General features: G+C 42.3%; 1 protein-coding gene across 5 annotated transcripts in view; it reads right to left on the reverse strand.

Moving 5' to 3' along the window:
* Positions 1–1,471: 1,471 nt before the first annotated feature.
* Positions 1,472–27,521, reverse strand: part of LOC146570886 (mediator of RNA polymerase II transcription subunit 13-like) — an 88,856-nt gene continuing 62,806 nt past the window's right edge. For 4 of the 5 annotated variants that reach the window (XM_085279667.1, XM_085279664.1, XM_085279665.1 and 1 more), the window contains exons 6-32: positions 20,796–20,941; positions 18,702–18,908; positions 17,348–17,512; positions 17,092–17,248; positions 16,884–16,988; positions 16,069–16,725; positions 15,729–15,942; positions 14,156–14,234; positions 13,923–14,044; positions 13,610–13,706; positions 13,257–13,474; positions 11,444–11,622; positions 9,467–10,392; positions 9,060–9,239; positions 8,712–8,941; positions 8,416–8,614; positions 8,034–8,298; positions 7,698–7,950; positions 7,426–7,614; positions 7,108–7,331; positions 6,871–7,013; positions 5,300–5,458; positions 4,835–4,999; positions 4,434–4,588; positions 3,947–4,111; positions 3,643–3,752; positions 1,472–3,327 (exon numbers count right to left, since the gene is read on the reverse strand). In XM_085279667.1, coding sequence (XP_085135793.1) covers positions 3,195–3,327; positions 3,643–3,752; positions 3,947–4,111; positions 4,434–4,588; positions 4,835–4,999; positions 5,300–5,458; positions 6,871–7,013; positions 7,108–7,331; positions 7,426–7,614; positions 7,698–7,950; positions 8,034–8,298; positions 8,416–8,614; positions 8,712–8,941; positions 9,060–9,239; positions 9,467–10,392; positions 11,444–11,622; positions 13,257–13,474; positions 13,610–13,706; positions 13,923–14,044; positions 14,156–14,234; positions 15,729–15,942; positions 16,069–16,725; positions 16,884–16,988; positions 17,092–17,248; positions 17,348–17,512; positions 18,702–18,908; positions 20,796–20,941 — 5,842 coding nt within the window. In that variant the 3' untranslated portion in view covers positions 1,472–3,194. The remainder of the gene's footprint in view (positions 3,328–3,642; positions 3,753–3,946; positions 4,112–4,433; positions 4,589–4,834; positions 5,000–5,299; positions 5,459–6,870; positions 7,014–7,107; positions 7,332–7,425; positions 7,615–7,697; positions 7,951–8,033; positions 8,299–8,415; positions 8,615–8,711; positions 8,942–9,059; positions 9,240–9,466; positions 10,393–11,443; positions 11,623–13,256; positions 13,475–13,609; positions 13,707–13,922; positions 14,045–14,155; positions 14,235–15,728; positions 15,943–16,068; positions 16,726–16,883; positions 16,989–17,091; positions 17,249–17,347; positions 17,513–18,701; positions 18,909–20,795; positions 20,942–27,521) is intronic. The other variant, XM_085279668.1, reaches the window with a different exon arrangement.

Raw genomic sequence — 27,521 nt, forward strand, 5'->3', positions numbered from 1 at the left:
ACACCTCGAGTCACGCTACAGTGACATTTCCTTCGTCAGTTCATTTTTGCTTTTGAGTAACACTGACGCATGACAGTTGACGTGCAGAAAAAGCACTTCTGTAATGTGACAAAATCATATTGACGTTAATTCCTTTTACAAAAGGAATTTAATCAGCAATTGTGTTTGCAGGTGTGAGCTGAATACACACTATAAAACTCGACCGTCTTGTTGAACAGGAAGGGCAGATCGTGCGTGATAGTCAGTCAGCACTGAACCGTGTGTTGTTGTCATTTGCTCTAATGAACCAGTCAGTAAACGTCGCTTTCTTCAAAGGTTACTTGTAATCTTATTTCCACGTTCAGTTTTATTTCCAAAGAGCCTGGAGAGCTTGTTGTCATTGCGCAGCCTTAGATAATCCTTGGGTGTTGTGAAAGACGGATGCTGAAAAACAATGATTCACACCTCTTGTCAGCAGCGCAATAAAAGGCTTATCGCCCTCGTCTCACAGCTTGTTATATGACGCTGTCAAATTATGATTGCTCTTACTGTGCACACACTGTTTACACCATTTCACGTTTGAGCTGTTGCACTACACAGACCTACAGCCAGCATTTAGGATATACATTGATTCAAAAAAGGTTTTGAATCAATGTATATCCTAGTCAGAGTCACACTTCCTTTACCAATTAGTTACTGTAAATGGTGAATCCTGAATCCACTGCTTGCCTTTTTTTTCTTTTGATACATTCTGTGCACATGTGCATTTGAATTAAACTAAGCATGATTAAAGTACCCTGTCAAGTAAATGAAGCAGACATAGTCATCAGCCATTCACATTAAATAATTTAGAAGTATATTCAGCAAGTGCAACTGTGAGTCAGCCTGTAACATGACTTTTTGAAACTCTGCCATTGAATTTTGCATTATGAATTCAGGTTGTAGCCGCGCAACAGTTTGGCAACCTGTCCAGGGTGTATCCTGCCTCCCAGATAGGCTCCAGCCTCCCACAACCCCGAATTGGATGAGAAGACGGATGCATGGACAAGGTTGTATATCATAGCAGATTTGGCTCTGCAATTATTGGCACATGTTGGGGCGCTTAATACATCCTTGTGTACCTGAGTACTGTTGCTGACCATGTCCATCCCTTACTGGTTTCTTTAACAGCTGTGTGATGCTATCATGTTAACATGGGCCAAAATCTCAGAAATATTTCCAGCACCTTGTTGAATCTAGTCCACAAAGAATGAAGGTAGTTCTGAAGAAAAAAGGGTGTGCCTAGTGAAAAGCCTCGCTAAATATCACCAGTAGAATAAAAAACAGTAGCATAACGTGAAACAACACAACTTTACTTAGATGCAGGACTTGTTTACATTTAACCATAAACTGGATAACCCAAGAATGTGTGAATAGTATGGAATAATGTTCAAAAACATGACAAAAAGTCAATAGTTTGCATTATTTGGTATTAAAGGACACTGAACACAACTTCATTTGCAAGAGTTTTAATAATTTACTAAAAAAAAGAGTGTAAAAGTAACAGATCTCTCCCACCAAAGTGGATCTGTTTGATATTCAAAGTGATGACAGATGTAACAAATTTCTGCAAACTTGCCTTTGTACATTTGTGTATACTTACTTGGCAATTTAACCTCTTGGCTGTAATTAAATGAGTTTTGCACTGTATACTGTATATCAAAAAAAAAAAAAGCTCAAAGGGAAAAAAATACTTTGATATGAATTAAGTGAAAGTAAACCAACCAGCATTAAATGTACAACTTTAAGAAACTCCAAAAAGCACATCTGAAAAGTGTATATACAAACATGCTAGGAATCTAACAAAGAGCAGACTGAGGGAAGCTGGAGAGAGACGGGCCTTTCTAATGGTTTTCTTGACATCATTTAGGAGAGCCAATAAAGTAAAGCATCATTCGGAAATGTTTCATAATCTCGCAATACCGTGGATTTTATTGCCTATTTCAAGTTTTTGTTAGGAGAATAGGAACACTTTATAAATATACAGTTCATAGCGTATCTCCTGCATGAATTTAATTTAACTTAAATAAAAAGTTAAAATGTTCAGCATCTGTAGAAAACAAAAAGAAACTAAAATGCATCTTTAATAAATGCTCAGACTGTGCCCATCCCCAGTAACATTAAGTGCCTGCTTGAAAGAGGTAATATATATTTATGTATGTACACACATATATATAGATATATATATATATGTATATATATATGTATATCAAATTCTATGACATGATATAATTTGTATAAATATGGCGTCTTTACAACTGCATTAAAATGACAAATTTTTATTTCAGATCCCAAGACGATTAATGGTCGAATGGGAACAAAAAGGCCTTGTTTAAGTTTCTCATTTTCTCGTTTTAAATATTAAAAATAAGTCTCGATTCTTTGTAAATGTATGCCATACATTATAAACAACACATGTTACTCAACTGTACAAATATTTTCCATCGTGTTCATATCTACAACACTTTGGAAGGTACGAGGGGGAAAAAAGTGCCATTATCAAATAGTCCCCCCTTCTGGAGCGAGTGGGAGTTGCTCCTCTCAGAGTGAAGGTAAAAGTTTCTGTAACCAACCAGCAACCGAGAGACACAAGGAGCTCAGTTCTATACAAAAAATGTAAAAACACCTTTGATGTAACAAAGACACGCGCTTGTGATCTCACGTCACTCTGCTGGTTGTAAAACACGCCATGTGGAGTCATGTGACCCTGCACAGAAGTCCCTTTTGACAGTTGAGGGTGTTTAAAAAAGAACCGTACGGAGCTTCTCTGTAAATGTCGTCCACAGATGCTTCAAAACACACAAAGAGATGCTGCCCATGTGGGATATAATGGTTTGTTTTTAGTTTTTTTCTTGGATAGGCATAGTTGGGATGGATCTGTCCGTGTTCCCCGAAATGTTCACAGACCCATTTCTGAAGGTACACCCTGCACTGGCTTTCCACTGCGTCGCAGCTGAGTGACGTTGCTGTTGAAAACATTTCGCTCTTCTTTTATTCGTTACATTCCAGGAATGGGATTGTCTGGCTTGTCCTGTCCTTTATTTGCCATCAATCCATGTCTACCTAATAGAACAGAGGAGCTCTGGTGCCCTCTGGTGGTCGGAAAGAGGTGTAGGCACAGGAGAAATTAAGCTAACCCTCGGCCCTTGACTGCTGTCCTGGAAGTCTCACAAAAGCTAAAGCATGTTTAGGATGGCATTGTACATCTGGACTAGTATGGCCAGGTGGACGGGCAGGCAGGATTGGCGATCTTGAGTGGCAGGGGTACACGTCAGCCAAGAGAGGGCATTGTACTGCTCCAGCACAAACCTATGAGTGGAAAATATACACAGTTTTATCAAGGCGCTAGGTGAAAACTGTTGAAGAGGAAAAAATGTAACTGCTGCTTTTTCTATGAGATCACATCTAATTCTGAACTCATTCTTCACACTGACAAAAATATGCAAACATCTGCATAATTATCAAGGTGATAATTATGAACTTTTCAAGAACTATAAGAAGAAGGCTTCATATTTTCAGGCTTTATGCAGCTTCCTTCATCTGAATTGTTGGTGCTAATATGAAACATATACATTTAGCACGCTTGTCAATTTCATTAGCATTTAATGCACATAATGAAGTTACCTGAGCACGTCAGAAGTGGTCTTTGAATCCAAGGGGTGTGGGGCCCTCTTAGTCTTCTCTGACACGTTCTCATCTGACTGTGTTATGGAGATATGGTGGTGGAGAGAGGCCTGCGGGCAAGAAACACAAAGCAGTTTAAAGTACTGAAGCTTGACTGCTTTCGAAGTTTACCTGAAGATTTTATAAACAGATCTATAAACAAATCAATAAATTTGAGGTTTGTGTCTCTCTGAGTTTCTCCCTCTGTCTCCAATCCTGAAAGCTTTACATTCATTCTCAGCCACACTTGCATTGTTGTGGGTACCTTGAGGAAAAGCGGACACTGTTTCTCAGCCTGCGGGCAAGAGGCCCAGAACCAGTGAGGAAGTCCGTTCGCCTGTGCAGTGGAGACGTAGTAGCCCAGAGCCAGCGGCTGCTGCTTTAGCTCCTCCGGGGGATTGTCCCTTGACAGCAAGCGCTCTCCCTGGCTCTGCAGACAGAGAGAATGCCAGCAAATAAATATTACCTTCATTGCAATCTGGGGTCATGACCTGTACAATTTATTCATCTGTCAACAGGCTATATTTCTGAGCATGTGCACTGACAGCTGTGGGCTGTCTTCCTTAAACAGAAATGCGTACGTTAGCATTTTATGACAGGCAACTCTTCATTTTTCAACCGAAATAAAACGGTTATGTGTAAACATAGCTCATTTACATTTTAAAATATACGACAGTCGCTCTTTTTCTTTTGTTACAGGGTGCCACTTGTTTCAAGCCTGTGCACCCTCTTTCCACTGAACCCTGACTCACCCTGGTGTGCTGGAAATGGGATCCCATTCCCATCCCAGATGGAGACCCAGGCGAGGGCACGGGAGAGGTGTTGGGTGAAGAGTGGAGGTTCAGCATTATGCCAATGCCAATGTCATTCTCCAGTTCATCAGGAAAGGGAAGATCAAACATGTCATCTGAGGAGAAAAAGTAAAGTAAATGCATGCTTTACTCATCAACAACAGCAACTATCTGTGGTCATTAAAAGCCTACTCAAAGCACACAGCAGCACATATCTGAAAACTATTTTCAATGTGACTTTCAAAGCACAAGGACGCCACCTGTTGGTACAAAAAAGCACCATCGTATTTATCCAACTGTTCAAGGTCTACTACTAAATAATCTTATTACTTTAGCATAACTGCTATCCTGGGTGGCGTTACCATTATTGTCTTCTGTCTGGTAGGAGCTGGACGCCAGCTGGGTAGTTGAAGAAGTTGGAAAGACTAGAATGTGTGTACAGGAAGCATCCTGAGGTGTGTTTAGCTGCGAGGTCTGCAAGTTCAAAGCAGTGCTGCGGCCAAACACAGAGCCCATGGTAACCGCATCTGGATCCGCATAAACAGAAACACACAAAAGGTGAGGGGAAAACTGTATTTATTAGCTATTGAACTAAAGTGGTCAGCACATGTTTAATTATTTATTATAGCTGAATACAAACATTTGTTTATGTACACTTTTTCTTATTTGCACACTGGTGCAAAAAAATTTCTGTTATTAATCTGTTACTCTGACTGTTGTGACGTCTGAACGCTCAAGTATGCGCTATTATTAGTGCCACAGCCATAAACATGACAGCTAAACTCATAATTTATTATGCTAACTGCTAAAGTGGGTGAGCTACTTACCAGGCATGACCACGAAGGAGCCCTGTGGCTCCAAGGCGACCAGGCAGGCGCTGAGGATTGTTGGAGAGTCAGCAGCTGAGATCCCACACATGCGGCACGCCTCCCTCAGCTGGCGTCCTATTGAGTGGAGGGAGTGCTCCCCAAGGAGTGAACTCCAGTCTAGTAAGAGAGATAAAGTAGGGGATATAGAGATGTAGCAAGAAAAGCCAAGGTTTTAAGAGAGAGCAAGTTATGAAATGTCTTTCCATTATAAAACGTGTGTCTATGTGTGTGCGTGTGTTTGTGCACCAGTCTATGACTACATCTGTAATCAGTACAGGTGGGTAACACGAAACTCTCCATTCAAAAGGTCAGAAAATTTAATTACGATAAAAGAATAAAAGAAGAGTTCGTCAGAGAAGTCTGCTGACTGAATGGCCCAGTTGTCTTTGCTTAAAGCCAGAAACTGAGCAAGTCCAGTGAGTCCCAGTGTCCTTTCAGTGGATTATATGGAGCTCAAAAAATTAAACACTTTTCATTCTGAGTATAGCATCGCATTAGTTAAACTTCTGGGATACTTATGTGGTTAAGTAGCAGAGGGGGTTGTTGATCAGTTTCAGCTGATTTGCTGTTAATGAAGTTAAGAACAGGCGCACTAGAGGGGCAACAATGAGACAATCCCTAAAACAGGAATGGTTTTACAGGAGAAGGCCTTTTTGGAGCCTCATCTTTTCTTTTTTTTCACTATTTTAGCATTAGGGTAGGGTCAGTGTCACAACTTGATACGTGGACCCTACAGACTTCGCATAGGTACGCTAACTTCTCCAGTTGTGTCTCCCAACATAGTCCCAGGAGCATGGAGGAGATTCCGGGAGAAAGGAAGTTACTCTAGAAGATTTGGACAGGGTCGTAGAAGGTCCTTTACCCATCAGCAGTACTGGTATCTACTAATTTGTGCAAGGAGGAACAGGATTAGCAGTGCCAGAGCCAGAGCCCTACAGAATGACCTCCAGCAGACCATTGATATGAACGCCTCTGATCAAACAATCAGAAACAGACTTCCTGAGGATGGCCTGAGGGCCTGACGTTCTCTAGTGGGCCCGTGCTCACTTCCCCGTGGGGCATGATTGGCATTTCCCATAGAGTACCAGAACTGGCAGGTACACCACTGGCACCCTGTGCTTTCCAGAGAGAGCAGGTTTACCCTGAGCACATGTGACAGATGTGAAACATTGGGCTGACTACAACATCATTCAGCATGACCAGAGCTCAGTGATGTCCTGGTCCAGGTCTGGATTGTGGAGGCCTTGAACATCTTTTCATTCCTAACACATTGCCCAGTCCGTATCATTATAGATATTACAAATAGATATTTTCTCTCATTGAGATCTGATGTGTTTTCTAATGATCAATTTCATTTTTTCAGCACTGTAATATTGATAGATGTGCAGTATGAAGAGTAAAGGTCAGTTATACCCTAAATTAACCCTCAAGACTTTTTACTGCTATTTTGCAAGAAAAAACTATTCTACTGCACACTTCCTCTGCTTAAAACCTATCAGAAAGAACTGAAAATGAGTTGTGTCACTCACCTTTAAGCTCCCCGTGGCCTAGTCGGCCTAATCGACCAATAACAATCCTCCATGGCAGCGATGTCATCTGAATGATGCCAATGCACCACTCCCACAGCTTCTGTAGTCCCATCTTCCTAGCTGACGCCTTAGGACGGCGGGCTCTGAAGTGAGAAGAAATCATGAAAAAAGCTAGAAACCGCCATGTCACACCAAACGCTTTGACAGGACAGGCCTTTCACTGAAACCGTTTCTCACCTGTTCGGCACATCAATGTTGATGATACAAGTCTCTAAGAGCTCTCCTTGCTGGTCAGTGCAGGAAACAAGCAGCCAACGCTGGTCATGTGACAGGCAGTATCCTACAAAGAGCACGTTGTATTTGGGAGGCAGCTCTGCCCATATTTCTCCTGGTTCTGGCTGCTTGGGACGGCTTGGACCGAGCACAAATGGTGGAGTGTACAGCTGCAGTGGGCTGGGGTGCTACATTAAACAATTAGGATTTTATTAAAAAGGGAAGTTATGATATATACTACAGTTACTGAAACCAAACATATCATTGAACTGTCATGCTTACCTCTGGACTCTTAAGTACCGAACTGACAGTGGAAACTGGGCCAAAACCAGTCAAGGACTTGATATGTGTTTGCTGGGGTAGTAGACGCCTGCACTGAGAGTAACAAGAGAAGGCCAGGGAGCGCAGGTGTTGCAGGTACAAATGGCTCTCTCCGCTAGCTGGCTGGAGTAGATACTGGCACGGCACCACCTAAAATATAAATGACGCAAAGAAATGTTGAGGATGGCGATCAAAAGTGAATTCTGCTTCCTGCCTCGCAATTATTTTCTTACCTGTAGCACCAGTGCGGGTCTTGTTGTTTCAGGCAGTGTCTGCAGCATCTCTGTGTAGCAGCGGAGAAGCCCTAGCAGCCAAATGCTACTTGACTCTACCTCGTCACCTTCTTCCTCCTCCCCTCCATCGTTTCTCGCTCCACTTGAGCTCAGGAAAGCGTCCACTATGTAAATAACAATAGCTGGTGGGTTGGCATGGCTGTCCACTGAGTCAGCCACAGTGGGGATGCCTATTCTAGACTGCTCGGAAGAGCTGAAAAAAGAGCAGAGGAAACAAGCTTCAGTGTAAATAAGCTGGAAGAACAGCTGAGATGTTAAAATCATTCTTAATCTTACAGTTCAGGGTTTTCTGCTGGTGTGTTGGCTGGTGGGGTGGAACTAGGAGGTCCTTTGGAGTCACTGGCTCCTCCTTGGATCTCTTCTGTCTGGCCTGCGGTTGCTCCAGTTGGGGCTGAAGCATTTACTGAACTGGCACCACCTGTAGTTTGTTCTCCTTGAGTGGAAGAAGAAGGCTGAGCTGAGGATGTGTTGTTCACAGGCGGCTGGGCTTTGGGAGGTAACAGAAGACTGCTGTCCAATGGCAGGGCAGAGAGCTGGGGGCCTGAAAGCGATAAAAAGAACACATGCCCATCTTTATTCACCTAAGATAAAGAAATATACAGATTCAAAAACAGAGCTAATGCGATCCAGTTCGTTTACTCTGTTCAGTGATTCTCACCAAGCTGCTGCTTGCAAGCATAAGCATAAAGTTTGAGTTTGTTGAGGTTGTCAGTGTGCTGCTGTCCAACCCAGGGTCCAGTCAACCACTGATCCACATCCAGCTCCTCCAGCTTTTCTTTCTCCACATCTTCTCCCACGCGCACGATGCCATCTCTGGACACCTTGGCCAGCGGACGGTGCTTCCCAAGACGGCATGTCTGGAATAGGAGTTGGGAAAAGGACATGAAAGTCTCAAAGTATGTACAAATGAGTTGAAATCGGACCGTGGCTCTTACTTGGAGTTCAATCTCCTACCTCATAAACTGCACTAAGCTCCAGAAAGAAGGATCGGGCAGCAGACAAAAGCGAGGGGCTGTTGGGACAAACCACCATATAAGCAACATCTCGTTGCCCACCGTAAGGTTCCAGCAACAACTTCTCCCAGAAAGGCAACGCCAGCGGGGACAGTGCCAAGAAGTCCCGCTCCCGGTCATAACCCAGCAGCACTGTAGGAATGGGCAGGGGCTCCGGAGACTCCTCTGAACCTAAGAAAGGAAAACATTATGACATCTTTAAGATATATATTATGGCACAAAATATACAGGTGAAATTCAACACAAAGCGCTAGCTGTTCACGTAAACACAAAGAATGCACTGACTCACCATAAGAACCTCTCCCGGCCATCTTATGAAACTGCTGCCAGGTGAGCGGACCCTGAACATGCTGGATGTTTTCCCAGGTCCGTCCTGTTCTCTTTTTCTGGATGGCATCCTGCAGGAAAGGCTGCAAAGACAGCAGCATACGCACCATATCCTGTGACGACAACATGCTCATATCCACCACTTTCGAGACACACACACATACACACACAGAAAGTGTACAGATGCACAGGCGTTAACAAGATTCTGAACACCAAAGAAACAAAGAAATACATAAAGAAATACAAAATACATCATAGATTACATATAAAAGCAGCCCAGCATGCATAATAAATATCTTAATTTAAGGGATTTATCATGATTATTTATCATATGAGTCCACTCTTTAGAAGCCAGATTACAATTCTTACCATTAGTGTGAGGCCAGGAGTGGAGAGCGGTACTTCTGACAACGGATAGATCTACTTTCCCTCCTGTGGGGTTATCCACATACTGAAGTCCCTGCTCCAAAGCATTGTAGCAGGCCGTACAGGCATCACTCCCATCTGCCCACTGCTTTTCAGACATCCAGCTCTGGAGCAGTGCCCCTTTGCGGCCGTGGCAGGAGCAGCTCAGGGGGAAATGAAGTGAAGCCAGAGAAGAAATTGGGTGGGAGCACTGTTCCTGTAAAAGGACCATGACCGCAGGAGAGGCAGGCGCTGCATCCTGCGGCCGCTTGGCCTTGGAGTCTCCCATAGTCGGGTCCCGTCTGGAAAGTGCTAACCTCCTCTCAGCTGCTCGCCCTACTTCGGAGGTTCGACCAAAAATGTCGAGCTCGTCCTCCAGGAAGAGGCCTGTTCCGAGGGCCAGTCGCCTGTTCACGATGGCGCTGAAGCCACACATGCAGCGATACTGATCTTCACCAGTGGAATCTGGGATATAAACCCCCACATCTGCTCCTTTGACATTCTGGTTGCAGGCACAAATACAGCAGCTGTCAAAGTTGCGATCCTTGAAGACACTGAGGACAGAGTCTGAGAGGAGGAGGATTGTGTACAGGCTGTGGGCCTCAGGCAGAGACGGGCCCGGCCGAGCTAGGGGCTCTACAGAGCTGAGAGGCAGGCTTGTCGAAGGGGTGGAAACTGGTGAGCTAAGCTCAGTACCATCCTGCTTTACTGAACCCTGTCCAGAGCTTGCAGTGTTAATACCCCGTGGTGTACGTGGAGTTCTTGGGGTGGGCACAGAGAAGCGTGGGGTGGCAGGAGATGGGAGGATGCCAGTAGTGGTACTGGTAGAGGCAGTAGCTCCACTCATCTGCACATAGTCCTGGTCAGCAAGGGGAACACTGGGAATATTTCTGGAAAAAGAATCGAAAAAACAAATAGTGAGACAAACAAGATTAGCGTTACTGTCTGGAAGCATCTCTTAAAGGTTGTGCAGTTTGTTCCAAACACAAAAGGAAATCCTCAAAACTAAGTGATATCGTGCTTAGAGCACTACAGTCTTTCCAGTGAGGCTAAAAAGTGCCCACAAGCCATCCTATCAGGAACTGCATGCTTAAAAAAACCTTTAAAATGAACTCATTAATTATCCTTGGTAGATTAAAATCCTTGCCGCCAGGGGGCAGCGTTTCACCAGTGTTGAGATGTTTTGGATGTGTGCTTTTCTTTAAACTACCCATTTTCCCCAGGCTCCCCCATCCCCACCCCCCGGCCATCATTGCAAATAAGAATGTGTTATTAATGACCAGCCTGGGTAATTAAAGGTTACAGTGACAGGTACACGCTAAAACTACATGAAAGTAAAGCTGGGCCCTAATTCTCTCCAACACAGTAAACAGATGTTCTACACTTAAAGTCAAAACAGTTGTGTCTTTGCATTCTGTTGACAGCTTAATTTCAGAAGCTTTAAACTATTTTAAACAGTGATTTATAATTACAAGCAATGTCCAAACATAAAACTGTTCAAAAAGAGTTATAAAAATATGATCTTCTCGATCTATAAAGAAAAGGAAAATATTTAAATTAAGTGAATGTCTCTATTTAAAAACAAACAAACAAACAAAAAATTCATGATGTGATATTATAGTATATAGTATATCAGAAATCTGTTCACTATTTTTATTACAAATTATATCAGTAAGGAAGCTGACTAAATATTCACTGATAATTTATGGCAAAGGGGTGGGATTAAATAAGTGTATACTTCTTCCCACTCCCTTTCAACATGTAAATTAATCAGAATGGTTTTTTGTATGTAATTTGTATAGTATTTTTTTTCTCTCTTATTTCTTTTCTAAATGTACTTGTATATTGTTCACATGTTGAAATAAAATTACCAACCAACCAACCAAGAGAAGCACAAGATGAAAGTCGTTTTACTCTCTAATGTGATAACTGATTACTCACATGTATCCATCCTTGGTGAAAGCAGAATTCTGGGGATGCATGACCGTGGGGAAATGTTCCATCTTGGGCAACAAGGACCAGGAAGGACGGTAATAACACTGTTCAGGAATCTTGAGTGGTGGAAGATTCTGGCTGGGTAGGCAGGCTAGTGGAGCAAACATGGAGGAGCCTATCAGCGGCTGGACAAAGAGAGGAATAAATGTTTGTTATTTACAAGTATAAAGACATGTTTCAATACGCTGAATAAGTGGTTAAAGAGCAGAAGTTGAGGAAAAGCTTCTTTCTACTGTAGGCGCAATTAACCCTTGTGTGGTGTTCGTATTTTTGTTACTCAGCCAGTGTTCATGGGTCTGGTGGACCCGCTAGAGTTTTGGCTTTCCAAATTAACACTATCAAACAATTTTATGTTAAATTACTCAACAGATGTTTACTTCATCCCAATTACAAGACATATGAACAGCAAACATGGTTAATTTTTTCCCTTTACCTTTGTTAGATCACATTTATGAATTAATGTGCTTCTCGTTTTTCTTTTATATAAAATGTTATAAATAAATCAGTTATAATCAAGTGGAGTGAGTGGAAAGACACAACACATTTACACGTGTAAAAATAATTAATTGTTTAATTTTTCTTTTGAAAAAAACTGAACACGGGTCTCACAGACCCGAACACCATACAAGGGTTAAAAGGGCTATTTAGAAATCAGGCTTGCAAATAAATCAACTAAGACAGTATTTTTCCAGATTTTTGGAAAAAACAATTCAGTGGCCACATTATTGAATGTCTGTCCCCAGCATCATTAGCAGTCCCTGCCTTGAGTTTCAGAATTGTTGCTTATCTACTAATCACAGATTTTCAAATTATAAATACCTCCTGAAAATCACTGAAATTAATAAACCAGTGATTCCACAAAATTAATGCCTCCATCCAGTTCAGTTCTGCTTATCCAGTTCAGGGTCACAGGAGGCCAAAGTCTACAGTCATAAATCTATTTGCTAATTTTCTTGAAAAACATAAATAATTTCTTGAAAGAGCAGAGAACTGTGTTTTTTAGCAAACATCCCCTGTCTGTGGTACTCTGTTGACTATTTAAAGCAACAGGATGGCTTGGGGAAACTACCCATGTTCATATTAATATGTTTTTTAGAGCAAACAGAACAGTGACATTTTCTCAGCTTTAGCTGCGTAACTGATATGTTAGCAAGATATTCCTCAGTGATCTTCTGTTTGCATTAGGGACTGCATTAGGATTCTAAGAAACTGTTAAAAGCAGATGTTCTCCTTGAATTATTCACACGTTTAAACATTCAATAACATGTCATAAGAAGCAGGATTATGACAACCCTTATCTGCTTTAGATCACTATGTATGTCAACTCATCATGAAGTCATATTCACTCAAATCTAATATTTATGTATTTCAGTCTTCCTTCTCATATCGAAGCTGCTCTAACAATATGATTTGCTTGGAGTAACTTGCTTGTGTTGTTAAGAAGATGCACTCAGTACGGAGCAAATGCATTCATAACGCATATGATTAGCATTCCCTGCTCACCGAACCTGCAGTCAGTACAGCTCTCTAACATTAAAAGGTATTAGTGAAACACTTCCAGTGTGATATGAGCTAGCACCAAGTCAGCCAAGTCAGACATTTAAATAATAACAAGTAAAATGGACAATTTATCTTATTTCCATCCATCTGTGCACTTTTCTAAATTGATGCTTGCTGCAAAAAGCTAATGACATGTTTTCATACTAGGGATCAATTCAGAGTGTCAGATCTAACAATCTTAACTACCGCTTCTCCTCACCTTGATATCCTCCTGCCTGGGACTACCAATGTCATCCTCCACCTCCATCCTGTGTTCAGTCAGCTGGGTGGAGGCTGCTGCAGGAAGGTGGTCAGCTGGTCCAGTGGGCGCAGGGGGCTCTTGACTAGGGGTGTCCCGATAGGTCATGATGGGAGAGAAGGCTGGGTGCTGCTCTAGAGAAGGCGGGGTGGGGAACATCCGCTGGAGATCTGCTACTGCTGAAAAGAAAAAGAGATGGACAAGGAGACACAGAGAGAGCAGGGGGAGGTAAATAGATGGTGAGCGGAATAATAAACACCAAACTGAGGGAGCTTTTGAGATTTTAAAACTAGATACTCATCAGAGTGACTCACTTGATGGATAAGGTACTGCAACTCTTCCTTCTTTTCCAATAGGACGATCTTCTGTTGACACTGGTACCTTAGTTGAGTGCTGGTTTGGGTAAACAGTCTAAAAAGTATTACAGGGTAAGTTATGTGACTAAAAAATTTATTCTTTAAAATTCTTAAATCGTTAACTAAAATACTATTTATTTTCTAATATGATGTTTGGAGTTTTGTTTGTTGTTTGTTTGTTTGTTTCAATTTAAATCAAAATCGAAAATTACATAGTGTCTTACCACTGTTAACATTGTTACAAGAATATAGATAGAACATTATATTTTACCCCCGGGTCTTCATCGTCTTCATCAAGTATGTTGTCTAGATCAGAGATGTTGACCACTAGATCTATTTCTCTGGTCAGAGAGGGATTGGTTTTAGCAGCTCCGTCGTCCTGGCCTGATTCGTCTAAAACAACACAAAACATCGTTAGACTGAACAAAACTACTCATGTGTGACATGAATTGCTGTTTTGTAGAACATGTAAATTATGTTTATGTCTGTGATTAGGACCCCCACCTGATTTTGGAGCAGAGTTAAAAATGGACATAGCATCTTTTCCATCAGTTAACGCTCCATTGCTGGTGATTTCTTCTCCCTAGTGGAGGGATTCAAATAAAATGAGAACATTCGCAGGTTATGTTCAGCACAGATTCAATAAAATATGTCGAGAGCCTCACTTCATTATTATAATGTACGCTTTGTGCTACAAAATGCCTCATCCTAATAAAATGCCGCATTCTGTAGCAAAGAACACAAAGTATTAGCATTTTAGCATTTTCAGTATTAATTGGCAGTTTCTTCCTGTTAAAAGGGAGTTTATTCTTCCCACTGTCACCAAGTGCTTGTCATGTGATTGATGCGGTTTTCTCTGTATTATTGTAGAGTCTTTGTCTTATAATTTAAAGTACCTTGAGGCAACTGTTGCTGTGATTTGGTGCTATATGAATAAAACTTTATTGGATTGAATTAAATAGAACCTACTTTGGTATAGCTCAGACAAAATGATGGGTTAAAGTTTACTGTTCACTCTCCATTTAGCTTTTTTTGACTTGTCCACCCTACTAGTGGCTTATCCAAGTCTTTAGCTGCAAAATGCTCTGTTATGTTCACCCTCTGGCTCACGGTTGTTAAACTCATTTTACTACATGAGCTGCATATATTTAAATTTGAACTTAAGTAAAGTAGACTTCTAATAACGTATAAAGACTATAACCTATATACCTTTTTTTAGTGTTAGGAAGTGTTTCAGAAGTTCATTCTGGAAATGTTTGGATTTCATGAACTAGTTTTCTAAAACTGGTACACATTAGTGTTTCTAATTTGACCAGCCTTAATAAATTATACAGACATGTTATTGTAGCAGATCAGCAGGGTCAGAGAGTTACAGTTAAAGATATACATCTGTAAACTGAACTTACTTCATGTCTAGTCCTAATTTAAAAAATATTTAATTAAAAATTTTTCTTTCAATTCAAAGGAAATGCCCTTTTTTTCACTGTAGACCCATACTGAATAAAATAGCAAATTCTCTATTAATTCATTCTGTTGTTTTTTTTATGGTGGGTCTATTACTTATTTCGGTGTAGCATGGCAGGTCAGCAGTGAAGTCTATCGGTACGAAGGCTGTAAAAATGACGATGATTCAGATCTCTGGACCCTCAGTTTGGACTTTCATGATGTGATCAGTTTTTAAGCTTGAAAACCAGAGGAAAATTTACATTTATACTTTACGTCTTTGCAGTAGTCACATTTTGCAAAGTGGAATGGATGGCCTGATTTTGACCGCTGGGCTGTAACTTTGAAAGCCGTGACCTGGTTGATAACTATGTCTGCTGGTTGGGTGACTGGACAGATAAGATTGATAGCTTTATTTATTTTATGTTTTACTCTAAACAATTACCTGTTACAGCACGATTGATGGCAACTGTAAAACTAAATTAAACAACAAAGCTACTATGAGACCTCCTTGCATACAAGTGGTCATGCAATCCATAATTAATAGATAAATATTGATTTTAACCACGTTACATTTTCCCTGAATCCAGTTTTTTTGTTTGTATTTGTATTTTCAAACTGTGTGTTGTCCTACCTTGGCCTTCTTGCTGGGTTCTCGCCCTTGACCCTTTAATCTCTTGGAAGTGGAGAAAGTGTACTCAATGTCTCCTTCCTTAAAGTCATAGGGATCGTCCCCATTATCCCGAAGTGCCTCGACACCTGGCTGCTGGAACAGGCCCAAAGTTTGGATGTGTTGCCTCACTCTCTCCTCTGAGAGTTTAAATCTCTTGTGCGCCTGTGCGTATAGTCTAAAGGAGACAAAAAAACAAGGTTATTCTTCTGCGTTCTCATGTACAATACAAATGCACTAAATTCCCAGTATTTTCAGTATACTTCCAAATATTATTTCCCCAACACTGGTGCAACTCTCCTACCTTTTAAGCGAAGCTCCCTCGATGGTTGTGTCTGTTGTCACTTCCTCTAGTTTATCAATGGGGAGTTCAGAGGGTCTAAAGTCAGTCTTATCAGTCCTGGGAGTCCTGAAGCCTCTCCACCAGCCAGCACCACTCTCCCTCTGCCTCAGCAGAGCTGCATACACAGCTGTCTCGCTAGTAATCACCCCCAATCCTGAAGCGCCATCTTGACAGGCGGGCATATCCACAGGCCCATCCATAGCCTCTGGGTCTTGTACCCGGGGATGCGGGCTAAGAGTGGGTGGAAGTGGAGATACTGGTGAATGGAGAAGGGACTCGGGGGCTTTTCTGCCATTGGAGTGGGGCTTGGAATACTTGCAGGTTGGCAGAGTGGCCAGGGACTCTATGGGTGGATCCAGCGCCACGAGGCCACCGAGCTGGGGCCCTCCTGGAGAGTCCTGTTCCAGAGGACTCTCCTGTGTGACAGACAGACGATGGTGGAAAGGAATAACAGCTGGCCTCTTGGACTGTTTGTCACCCTTTTCTGTCTTGTCACTGGTCTTGTGTTTGGGCAGGGAGGGAGTGTATAATGATGGGCCAGAAGACTGAGTGGGGTTGGCACTAGTTTGGGAGTTGGCAGTGGACGCAGTGGTCAGATTCGACTTCTGCTGCTTTAACCTGAAACAAAAATAAATAGCAATCTACTTAAAATTCTATGAAAATACTTCCAACTAAATTATATACCTGAAAAGTCTGTTTTTTAAACGCATCAGCATGAAAACAAGAACACCTGAATCTAACACATTTGGAACAGCTTGGGTGCAATTCTGGAGTACCTAGAGCAGCTGCAAGGTGCTCTCGCTCCCAGATCGTTGAAATCCCACGTGGTAACTCCATTTGGCACTTCCTTTCGAGGCGTTACTTCAGTTGACTGATTCGGTCTGCAGGGAACGAACAGATCCATGAGGGCGCCAGCTCAGCTGCATCACTGCACTTCAATTATAATCCGGCCAAAGTCAGGGAGTAAACTCCAGATTTACTTACACATGTTGAGGCTGGTTGAGATAGCACTCCCTCCAGGCCTGATGGACCACCTGACAAGTCAGCTTCTTCCCAGAATGCTTTGGGCTGATGCTGGTGATACTCATGCTGCTGTCTGGTGTGGGCACACTCGAGGCCGAGGTTACGAAGCCGCTGTCCGCTGAAAAAAAAAGAAAAAAACACCGTCAATGTAAAACTGTGTAGTTTTAACATTTCAGCGTGTGTGTACAACGCTGCGGCATGTCTGTGTCCCTGTTACCGGAGCATGGCTGCTCTGGTGATGTTGGTGGCGTCAGTGGCACGCTGCAGTGGTTCAGCTCTTTGTTGAGGCCCTGAGCTGTGGGAACAGGTGGAGGCTGCTCCACTGGTAGGTCTCCTTGGGCAATTAGCACGAAAGCAGATGGGTAGGTCATTCTTACTCCACCTGAGAATACAAGAAAAGAGGATCTGCTGTTATAGGATACATTTAAACGCTGGCTTAATTTTTTAAATGGGCACCATTTCTAGATATTGCTAATAATTAACCTTACATAAATAAAGAGGCTGTATAATGTCTGGTGCTTTTCTGTTAATGTAATTACCCACTTTCGTACTCACCAGTCATGAAAACACAATCAAATCTAAAATCCGTTTGTACTCACTCCTTCAGTATTATTTCTGGCTTTCCTCTTTAGATGCAAAGCAGTTTTAATTGTAATCAGGTCAAACCAAAGCTGTGGAATCAGACTGATTAGAGTAACTGTTAGAGTAACTCCCCGGGGTTTTCTACCTCAACTTCACTTCACTATTCTTCCTTTCTGTCAGTCCTGCTCTCTCCTCCCCTGCCTTCCAGTCACTTCCTGACTTCTGCTCTTTGATAACTGACTGTAAGGATCATTGCAGTATAAGCACCTCATCCACTAATACCTCAGCTCAAACTGCCTGGGAGTCTACATGAGGACAGAGGGTAATTAACGTGATGCTGATCTCTTGGTGTTTGTTCTAGTTCCTTCTCATCTGAAAGAACTGCAGTCCTCTTTACTAAGTACTGCTTTTTGGTACTATTTTATGCAGGATATGAGTTTCATTGCAGACTGACTGCACAGCAAAAGTTTTTTTCCTTCTTTTTTTTTGCATTGATTAGGTGACCCTGAATCCTCCCTTAGTTATGCTACAATAGGCCCAGGGTGCTGGGGGTTCCCATAATGCACTCAGTGTTTCTTCTTCACTCACCTCTTTGACTCTCTATCTGTTTATACACCACTCTGCATTTAATCATTAGTTATTATTATTTTTTGGCTCTCTTCCACACCTTCAGCAGGCCTGTCTCCCTCACCTCACCCCCTAGACAGTCAGAGCAGATGGCTGCCCCTCCCTAAGCCTGGTTCTGCTGGAGGTTTCTTCCTGTTAAAAGGGAGTTTTTCCTTCCCACTGTTGCCAAGTGCTTGCTCACAGGGGGTCATCTAATTTGGGGGGTTTTCTCTATATTATTGTAGCATCTTAGCCTTACAATAAAAAAGCACCTTGAGGTTAGTGTTGTTGTGATTTGGTGTTATATGAATAAAACTGTACTGAACTGAATTGCATACCATTTTAAATCCAATGTCTTTTTCACCACCATTGCTTTTCCATACCTACAACGACCTCCACCGCCACGTGACTGTTGCGATCGTAGGCCTGGCTTGTTTCCTCCTTTTCCTTCTCTCCACCTAGCTCTTTCTGCTGAAGTACCATGGGGTAGAAGTAGCTCCACTCCTCCATCAGCTTCCGCACTGCTGGATCACTCATCTTATAGGCCTGACCTGTAAGAGTGCCGCTCAGACCGTACGGACTCAGGATCACTGCATAGATAAATTAATAATGTAGAGAAAGAAACAAAGTTCACACATCAGTAGCTCTGAACCATTTTATTATTTTTTTCTGCATTGATTTTTATTTTCTTTGCACAGCAAACCTTTAGTGATAACTGCAATGCTGAAATACTTACTCTTGGTTTGTGCTATTTAAACTTCTACCACTGGTAGAATTGGACTTTTTACACATATAACCCACAAGAAGAAGCACCTAAAATATAAGATATTACTTTTAACGAAGCAATCTGAAAGTACAGTATGTAAAATACTTTGTAACCAACGGGATCCTCACTAGGCTATTTAACCTCTCCCCGACTGGTGCCACTGTTCCCACCTGTCTGAAGGCCTCCACTATCATTCCTATCCCCAGAGAACTAGTATAGACAGCCTCAATGACTACAGACCTATAGCCTTCACGTCTGTAGTCATGAAGTGTTTAGAGCAGATAATGTCTCAGCACATCAGAGACTGTCTACCCCCTGTCCTCAACCCCCACCAGTTTGCTTACAGAGCAAATCGGTCCATGGAGGATGGCATCATCATCACCCTTCACAGAGCGCTGAGCCATCTGGAGAACAGGAAGAGCTACATGAGGATGCTCTTTGTGGACTACAGCATCCTAACCAGCCGGCCTCAATTAGTCCGAAGCTGAACGTCCTTAAAAACAAAGAACTCATAATTGACTTCAGGAGGCACAGACAGGTCCACTCCAATCTGATTATAAAGGGAGAACAGGAATCTGTCTCCACCTTCAGGTTTCTGGGCACCCACATCTCTGCTGACACCAACGACCTGCTGAAGAAGGCCCAGCAGTAGCTGCACTTCTTCGGTGTCCTGAGGAAGAATAAGCCTGACCAGAAGCTGCTGCTGGTCTTCTACCACTCCTCAGTGGAGAGCGTGCACTCCTGCTGCCTGGGTGTTTTGGTACACAGGGGCTACAACAATGAAGGGTGCTCATACAGTGATTAACACAGCCCAAAAAGATCACTGGCTGCCCTCTGTCACCCCTGGAGGCCCTCGCCAGATCCTCTTCCCTCAGGAAAACCAGGGCCATCACAGGTGACAGCATGAACCCCACTCACCACCTGTTTGACCTGCTGCCCTCAGGGCAATCAGGTCCCACACCTCCAGACCCTAACCCTAACGCCCCAACCCTTCCACTGGGCCATTTGGACTGTTAACAAACACTGTTAACAAAGCCATGGTCTGAGTAGCCCCCATCACTCAGGCCACTCTATTCAGACCAATTCTTTCTTCTATTGTGTGCCTTTTTTTGTTTTTGTATATAGGATATATATGTTTATATTTTATTCCAGCACAGTTGGACCACTGACAAGAAAGGGCTAATCTATTCTATTCTAATTACATAATGATTTGTACAATGCACAAAATAGTGTCACACTCACAAGACCAAAAATAACTATTATTTGTGCATCACAACAGATTTTGCTCATTCATCCAAGCAATAAGCAGTCATGTGTCTTTGTTATTACAACTGTGCGGTAATACTAAAAACACATGACTGAACCACACTGCTGGTCTGAGTGATGTTTCATTATTATAAACAGCATGGGCACAATTGTTTATTCAGAAATAACTCTATGGGCTACCAGCAGTGATCACTTTTATTTCACTTAACTGTGGTTTCTTGAAAGTGAAAGCAAAAGCGTTCAAGATTCAAATGCTTCCTCTCTACCTGTTGCTGACTTGACAGCCACTGTCATCTCATTTTCCATTAAGGAAATTAAGAGACTTCCATTTTTACATAATAATAATCACACCTCTGTTGGATATATATCGAACATGAGGATTGCTTTGTTTTACATGCATAAGCACTAGAAGAAGAAGAAAAAAACATCGGGTTTGTGGTGTTACCCTGTACTGGTGTGACGGAGGTCTGCGCGAGACGGATGTGGTGTTCTGTGATGTGGTACGCAGGCTGGTGCTGGGCAATCTCCACACTTGTGCACACGTTGCTCTCTCCGTGGAGGAAGAAGGAGAAGGAACACGACAGGTGTTCGCTGAGGAGAGACGACAGTGAAGATTCAGATGATGGAATCAGGGATGAGCGTAAACAGCGTAGAAATGTGGCGGCGCGCTCACTGAATGTGAGTACGTGTGTGTGAAGTGTGCTGACCACAGAGACATGGGAGCGAGTAAAGGTACACAGCCTGAACAAATAACAATGCAGTTCACGCTGTCCATTTTAATTCCATGTAAAATTTTCAGTGTAACACAATTCATTTTAAATCCAATTACATCATTACGTTACTTGAGACTGAATAAACCCAAAGATTGGATCTTGTAGAAAAAATGTTTAAAAAGTAAAACATGAAGTTGCCTTTTAGGCCACAGAATAACAAATGAGAGCATTTCTGCAAATAGCAATTTAGAGAGCAGCCTCAGAATGGATCTTGGTAAAAGCCTCGCTGAGCTCCACCTTCATTGATCATCTTCATCAGTTACCAGATATGCTCCTTATTGCAGGTATAAATCCTCATTTGCTTATGAGTGATTGTGGTGACTACATGTTTACATTATGCAGCGCTCTCTTTATTACACAGCCTGGGCATAGTTCATCATATTTTTCTTCTTTTTTTAATCACAGAGGATAATTGCTGGGGCCTTATTACAATCTATGTACCAGTGGGCGGGCTGGGCATCATCACAAGTACCTCGACAGCTTCACTGATGTATATTTTTAATCTTTAAACTTCCTTGCTACCTTGGTTTATAGATATCAGACTGACAATAAAGTCAGCAGGTACTGTAATCTTCTTGCGATTACCCTGCTGCCTATGCAATATCCCTTCTGCCCCGAGGGAGCTTGACCTCCATTTGAGTCGTAATGGATCATCAAATTCAATAAAATGGCCAGCTCCACAGTCACTCATTTGGGCAGAGCTTAAAACGCAGTCTAGGGAGACGGCCTCCAGATGGCGCTGAATGCACCCTAAGACAGAGCAGGCCAATTTTTTTTCCGCTTCATAAACATTCCTGATGCTCCTGGAGAAAAAAACACGCATACCCTCCTAACAGCAGGTGGTTTGAACACAGGTCTGCACAATCACAGGAGAAGAGCAGAGCTGAAGCACATGCATATGCATGCACTGGGCTGCGACAAACGGGCGCACAGGCGCATGTCGCCTCCACACCTACAGGCGCTGCCCCACTGTCTCCCTCACGCACGCACAGACAGACAGACACACACAGTTCATCATCTCTGCAATTCACATCTCTGCAAGACATGACTCAAAATGATTTCAATGTCACTGTCCTCCAACCTTGGCCTCACTGCATCATCCCACCATATGAAGAGCTATATATAGCTGCATGGGGAAGTTCAGGCAAACAGCTGCAAGTCATGAATACCGCTCATGCACATACGCAAACAACTACAATTATCACTGAGGGATCTTTAGTGTCTCCACTCTTACATGCTTTGATTCTGAATGTGTTCACTCTTTCACATAGTTTCAGCACTTGGTTGGATTAGTAAGTTTTTATTTATTTAAATATTTTATGGTCCATCAACTGTCTGATTGGCTGATTGACTCTTGATTGGTTAACTGTACACAGTCCTGCACAAATAAAATAAAGCTGTTGAAGGCTGTTTATTGCCCTCTTATGCTTGTAATTTATTTTATATCATTATTTATATATACACAAAAATATGACTCCCGTAAGGACTCTTATAGACAGCCGAGACCTAATAGCAGGGAATCACTGTAGAGAAATATCTCTCTTTAACTATCCGTCTGTAACTCAGACATTGATCCAGCATAATTAAGGGCTGGATCCTTCTGATATCTCAGCTCAATTTACTGTGCACTGATACCGTCTTGTTCACAATGGGGCAGCCGAGTAAGTGCACTCGAAAAAAGTGAAAACGTTGCAGGGAGACGAGGAAATATTTGCTTGTGCAAAACATGCCGACCGATAAAGCAATCAATGAAGCCAATAACTAGTGCGCAACAATTGCAACAAAGGAACTCTCGCAACGGCAATAAATATGCGATCATATGCAAGTCAGGGAAAAGCAGAACTACAGAAAGAGCATCAAGCTGTAGGGCTGATGCAGCTGGGAGATTGATGCTCCCTGTCCTTTTACAAAGGGCATTTTCCTGCACAGTAAGCGACTGTGAGTGTGTGTGGACGCACTGGGCTCCTTGCATCCTCTGGGGCATTTGTGCAGTCGGCAGGCATGTGTGTGCAAGAGAATGGGAGACAGAGATGCGAGGCAGCTCTCTGTGCTGGGCTGTATGAGTACAGGTATTAATAAATGAAGAGGAGTGATGGTTGAGACTTGCCTAAGGGCTGACAGTACAGGAGGAGAGATAGAGAGAGGAGACAGAGAGAGTGAGAAAGGGAAGGCTGAGAGTGGGATGAGAAGAAAGAAGCGGGAGCGTGAGGGGGAAGAAAAGGGAAGACAGAAGGAGAAGAAGATGGAGAGAGCGAATTAAAGCCGTGCATGGGTAAAATTGAGACAAAAGGGGGGGTGGGGGACGGAAGGATGGAGAGGAAATTAGGAAGACAAGGAAAAGAAAGATGGAGTTAAAATGAGGAGTGAGAGCAAAACAAGTGTGTGAGAGAAAGAGGAAGAAGTGAATAATTCAGCGCCACACTCTGCAATTGCTGCACACATATCGATGAGATCAGAGTTTTAATGGGTGGCTACTGAGCATACTTTTATGGTGAAATCAATCAGGAAATGTAGAGTCAGACAACACAAAGAGACATACCGCACACTGTTTGTGCGGTTTCATGTGCATGTTATGTGCTCACAATAAGAGGTAACGGTATAAATGTAGTTGAAGCGAATGTATTATGTATGTGCAAACAAGCAAATGCCTTATGCATGCAGAAAGTGGCATTAAATGCAAGCACAGCTAATGCAACAACGACAACATACGGTCTAAATGCTGCACGCGTGTTTGAAGGGATTGTGTTTTGGCTCGTGTGACAACGTGTGTCTTTTTACCCGATCACAACAGTACCAGCCAGCCAGCCAGCAGGGAAGCTGGTTAATGTCTGACATGCATCATGGACTTGACACAGACACACACACACACACATCTGTGCATATAATCACATGCACACAAAATAATAATGTTTATCTCGGTTGTTGGGCTGCTCTCATGTCTAACCCAGGAGACACAAAGATAAAGCAAGATTAGATTAAAGGAGATACAAAGCATTAAGCATTACAATCACAATGCGCAAGGCACACAAGGCTCCTGTTTCCACTGTTAGATGCACTCCCAAAGCCCATGATGTGATATCTATGTTTTGATATAATCAACTGTAGTTACATGCACAAAACACACATATCAGTATTTTTCTTAAGATTCTCTGAAATCTAGAGGGATTAATCTGCTTAATCTGCACTCATACTGTTTTGTCTGTTACCAGCAAAACTGAGAGTTAAACTAACGGTTACCCTGTTCCTTCTCACAGTCTAACCTTTCCCACACAGTTGCACGAGTGTACACATTCCTCTGGTGCACACAGGCCACTGTGGAGGATGTTTGCACTCCTGTGAGCTCTTGTTAGGAGCGTGTACACACACGCTCCGAAAGTCCTCTCACTGCTGAATTGCTGAAATTACGGCAAACAAATCTAACCAAGCCACCTACCATGCATAACGCATAACAGACTCAGACGTATGCTGCTGCATGTACAACACCACTATTAAAAGTAACATAGGGGCACATGTGGTACGTTTGATGTATTATTCAGCGGCCCCTGGTGAGTGGCCTTAGCTAGTGTTGCTATCACAATCTTTGTGTTCAAACAATCCTCAAATGAAAAGGTGTGATGTAGACAAAAAAAAGCACAAAGATTGATTGATTGTTTTGGGTGGTTTTTTTTTACAGAATCTCTGCAAACGCTCAATCCAATCATTACCAAGTGGCTAAAAAAACTTCAATGTGAGCCAATACAGGCTTTTACTTCATATCTATGATCTAATTAAAAACAGAAGGAAGAGGTCTGGTTTTAGGTTGTTGCTCTGATGTATCACCATCCTCTCTATTGATCTGTATGTTTTTTTTCTCTCCTCCTTCTTGAACTCTCTCGCATGCTCTCTGTGGTTTCTCACCTGGTAATATAAGAAATCTGGGTTATTGCGCATCGCATGTTCTCTGCATTTTGTCCATAGGGAGGCTGAACATGCACGTGGAAAACGTTTCAAAAGGAGAAAATACAAACCTCTCAATAATCCAAATGATTAACAAGCCCTCTGATGACCACTGATGATCACTTAATTCTGGAAATGATACTATCAGTATCATTGTCTTGTGTTAAATTAATAATTTTATGGCTCACAGTGCATTTAGTCAACCAATGAGCCATTGTATAGACTTTTAGCTAGTTCATGAAAAGAAATAGAGACGGGAACATTAACATAAAGTAGTCAAAATTCATGACTGACTGCTGAAGTTTAAGCGATTAATCTTTAATCGCTTTTGTTGTCAATTTTCACTACAAACAGTTGTTTCAGAGTCATTTGCAAGTCAGCCATTATTTTTCTCCAGTGCAATACTGTACCGTGTAGTAAAATATAATAATTTGGCTCTAAAATAAGTATGAAAATACAGCGGCTTAGAAACAGTTGCATGAACCTTTGAGTTTTTCCTGCATACAAAAAAATAAATAAATAAATAAACTCAAGCACTTTTCCCGTATTTTCCTGGTAAATAGACTCCAAAGCTACAGGAATACTGCTGTAATTATCATCTGAACAACAGCTCTGAACTTCCTGCTTCCACAGTCATGTGGTCTAGCTGCTAAATCTTCAACACTCATCTCGGTCAAAAACAAATACAATCAAAGCTTAGACTAAAATACGATTTGAAATTTTTCACTTCATTCACTTTTTTGTGCTCGCCCGCGCAGAAATGAGAAAAATCGACAGCAAATTATTGGATGAAATAAGTATGAAGGGAAAAAGTACCGAAAAGTCCCAGCAGCTAAACTTTAAAGAGCCGATATAAACAAATTAAAATACAGTGATTTAATTTAAGCAGCTAATTTGCCTGAAATGATCCCACATCCCACATCTGGGATGCAGACTTCCTCCCAGTTGCAGTTTTACATATATGATCAGTTTTTTTAACCTTTTTTTCCTAATAGCTCAAAAAACAAAGAATATATATGTGCAAAAAATTCAAAGCTGATCCTTTCCCCTACTTTCACATTAGTATTACTCTCCACACAATAATGAGGATAAAGAATGTGTTACTGTGTCTGTTGCAGTGAGGGAGGGGGTGGTTGCATACTTACAATGAAAATAAATTAGGTCATCCGATTGTTTATATTTGTTTTTGGGTTTTTTTACTAACTTGTTTGTGTTGTTTGTGAATGAATGTGACTGAATTTATTTATTTTTAAGCTAGGACTCCATAAAACCCAATTCCAGCCTCGCTCCTCTCCTGCTCATGCAGTTAACCGTGGCATCTGAACTGTATAAACATAAACAAAGACTGGTAAATTATTTCACAGGTTAAAACTGAGATGTAGCAAAGGTACATGGAGAATTTTCAGAATGTGAAGGATAAGAGATGACGGGGGGGGGGGGGGGGGATCTTTTTTCTCCTTTCATTTCTTTATGTTATGTTTTTATTTCTGGAGATTCTGTGACCTTGTGGTGTGGCCTAACACCAGATGTCTGTTGCCTAGGAGATGGCTCATATCTCAATGTCACTTATCCCTGAGGAGAGGAGAGGAGAGGAGAGGAGAGGAGAGGAGAGGAAGAGGGGAGGACCTGCAGTGTGTTTTAAAAAGCTTGTTCTGTCAGGTCAGGTAAGAATTTCTGAGATTTAAAAAAATATATATTTAGGTAGGTGATGCAGCTCGTGTCTGTTTTATAGCCATGCTACACTAAAATAACCACATTATTTATGCATGAGTATATAACCATTAGTGAAATTAAAGCACCAATATTAACAAGCATACTGTGGACTGCACTTGACATGCATAGAATTGACTGAACTAATGAGAGAGACAGACTCTAATACAACCATTCAGCCGTCTATAGTAATGATTAATTTATGACCCCCTACTTTCACTGAGCCCCACCACACACACTGAGCCTCCACCCCACTCTTCCTCCCTCTCATGCTTCTCCTCTCATGCTCTCCCCTGTAACTCTCTCCCCTCAGCGTCTGATGCAATGCGTTACCAACCCAGAGTGCTTTCCTCTCATTCAGACACAAAGAGAGCAGGAGTGTTGGGTTAAGAAAGGAGGGGTTGACGTTTGTGTTGTTGTTGGTGGTGGTGTTGGTGGGAGTGGGGGTGGGTGGGAGGAGTGGGTTTGGGAATGTTCTCCTGGATGCGCCGATTCCCGCTGTGCCCCAGGGACACATACGAGATAAACACCAGATAAGCCTGACAAAGGCAGCAGCGCCAAGGCGCAGGAGTTGGCACGAAGAGGCAGCATGCCATTGATATTAGCACCAAAGCGCCCCCTGTTGGGGATAAAAAGGCACAGAGTGGAAGTGAAGAGGAGACAAAGGAGGTGGTAACACAGCTGAGGCGGGAGGTCACTGTACGCCTAACTGAGCAATGTCCCCCTCATGGCAGGCAAACACTGATGGCCAG

The sequence above is a fragment of the Mchenga conophoros genome, linkage group LG7, assembly GCF_057382185.1.
Source record: "Mchenga conophoros isolate Kocher_MC1m ecotype Shallow Benthic linkage group LG7, M_conophoros_male_GT1.1, whole genome shotgun sequence".
Taxonomy (NCBI): Eukaryota; Metazoa; Chordata; class Actinopteri; order Cichliformes; family Cichlidae; genus Mchenga; species Mchenga conophoros.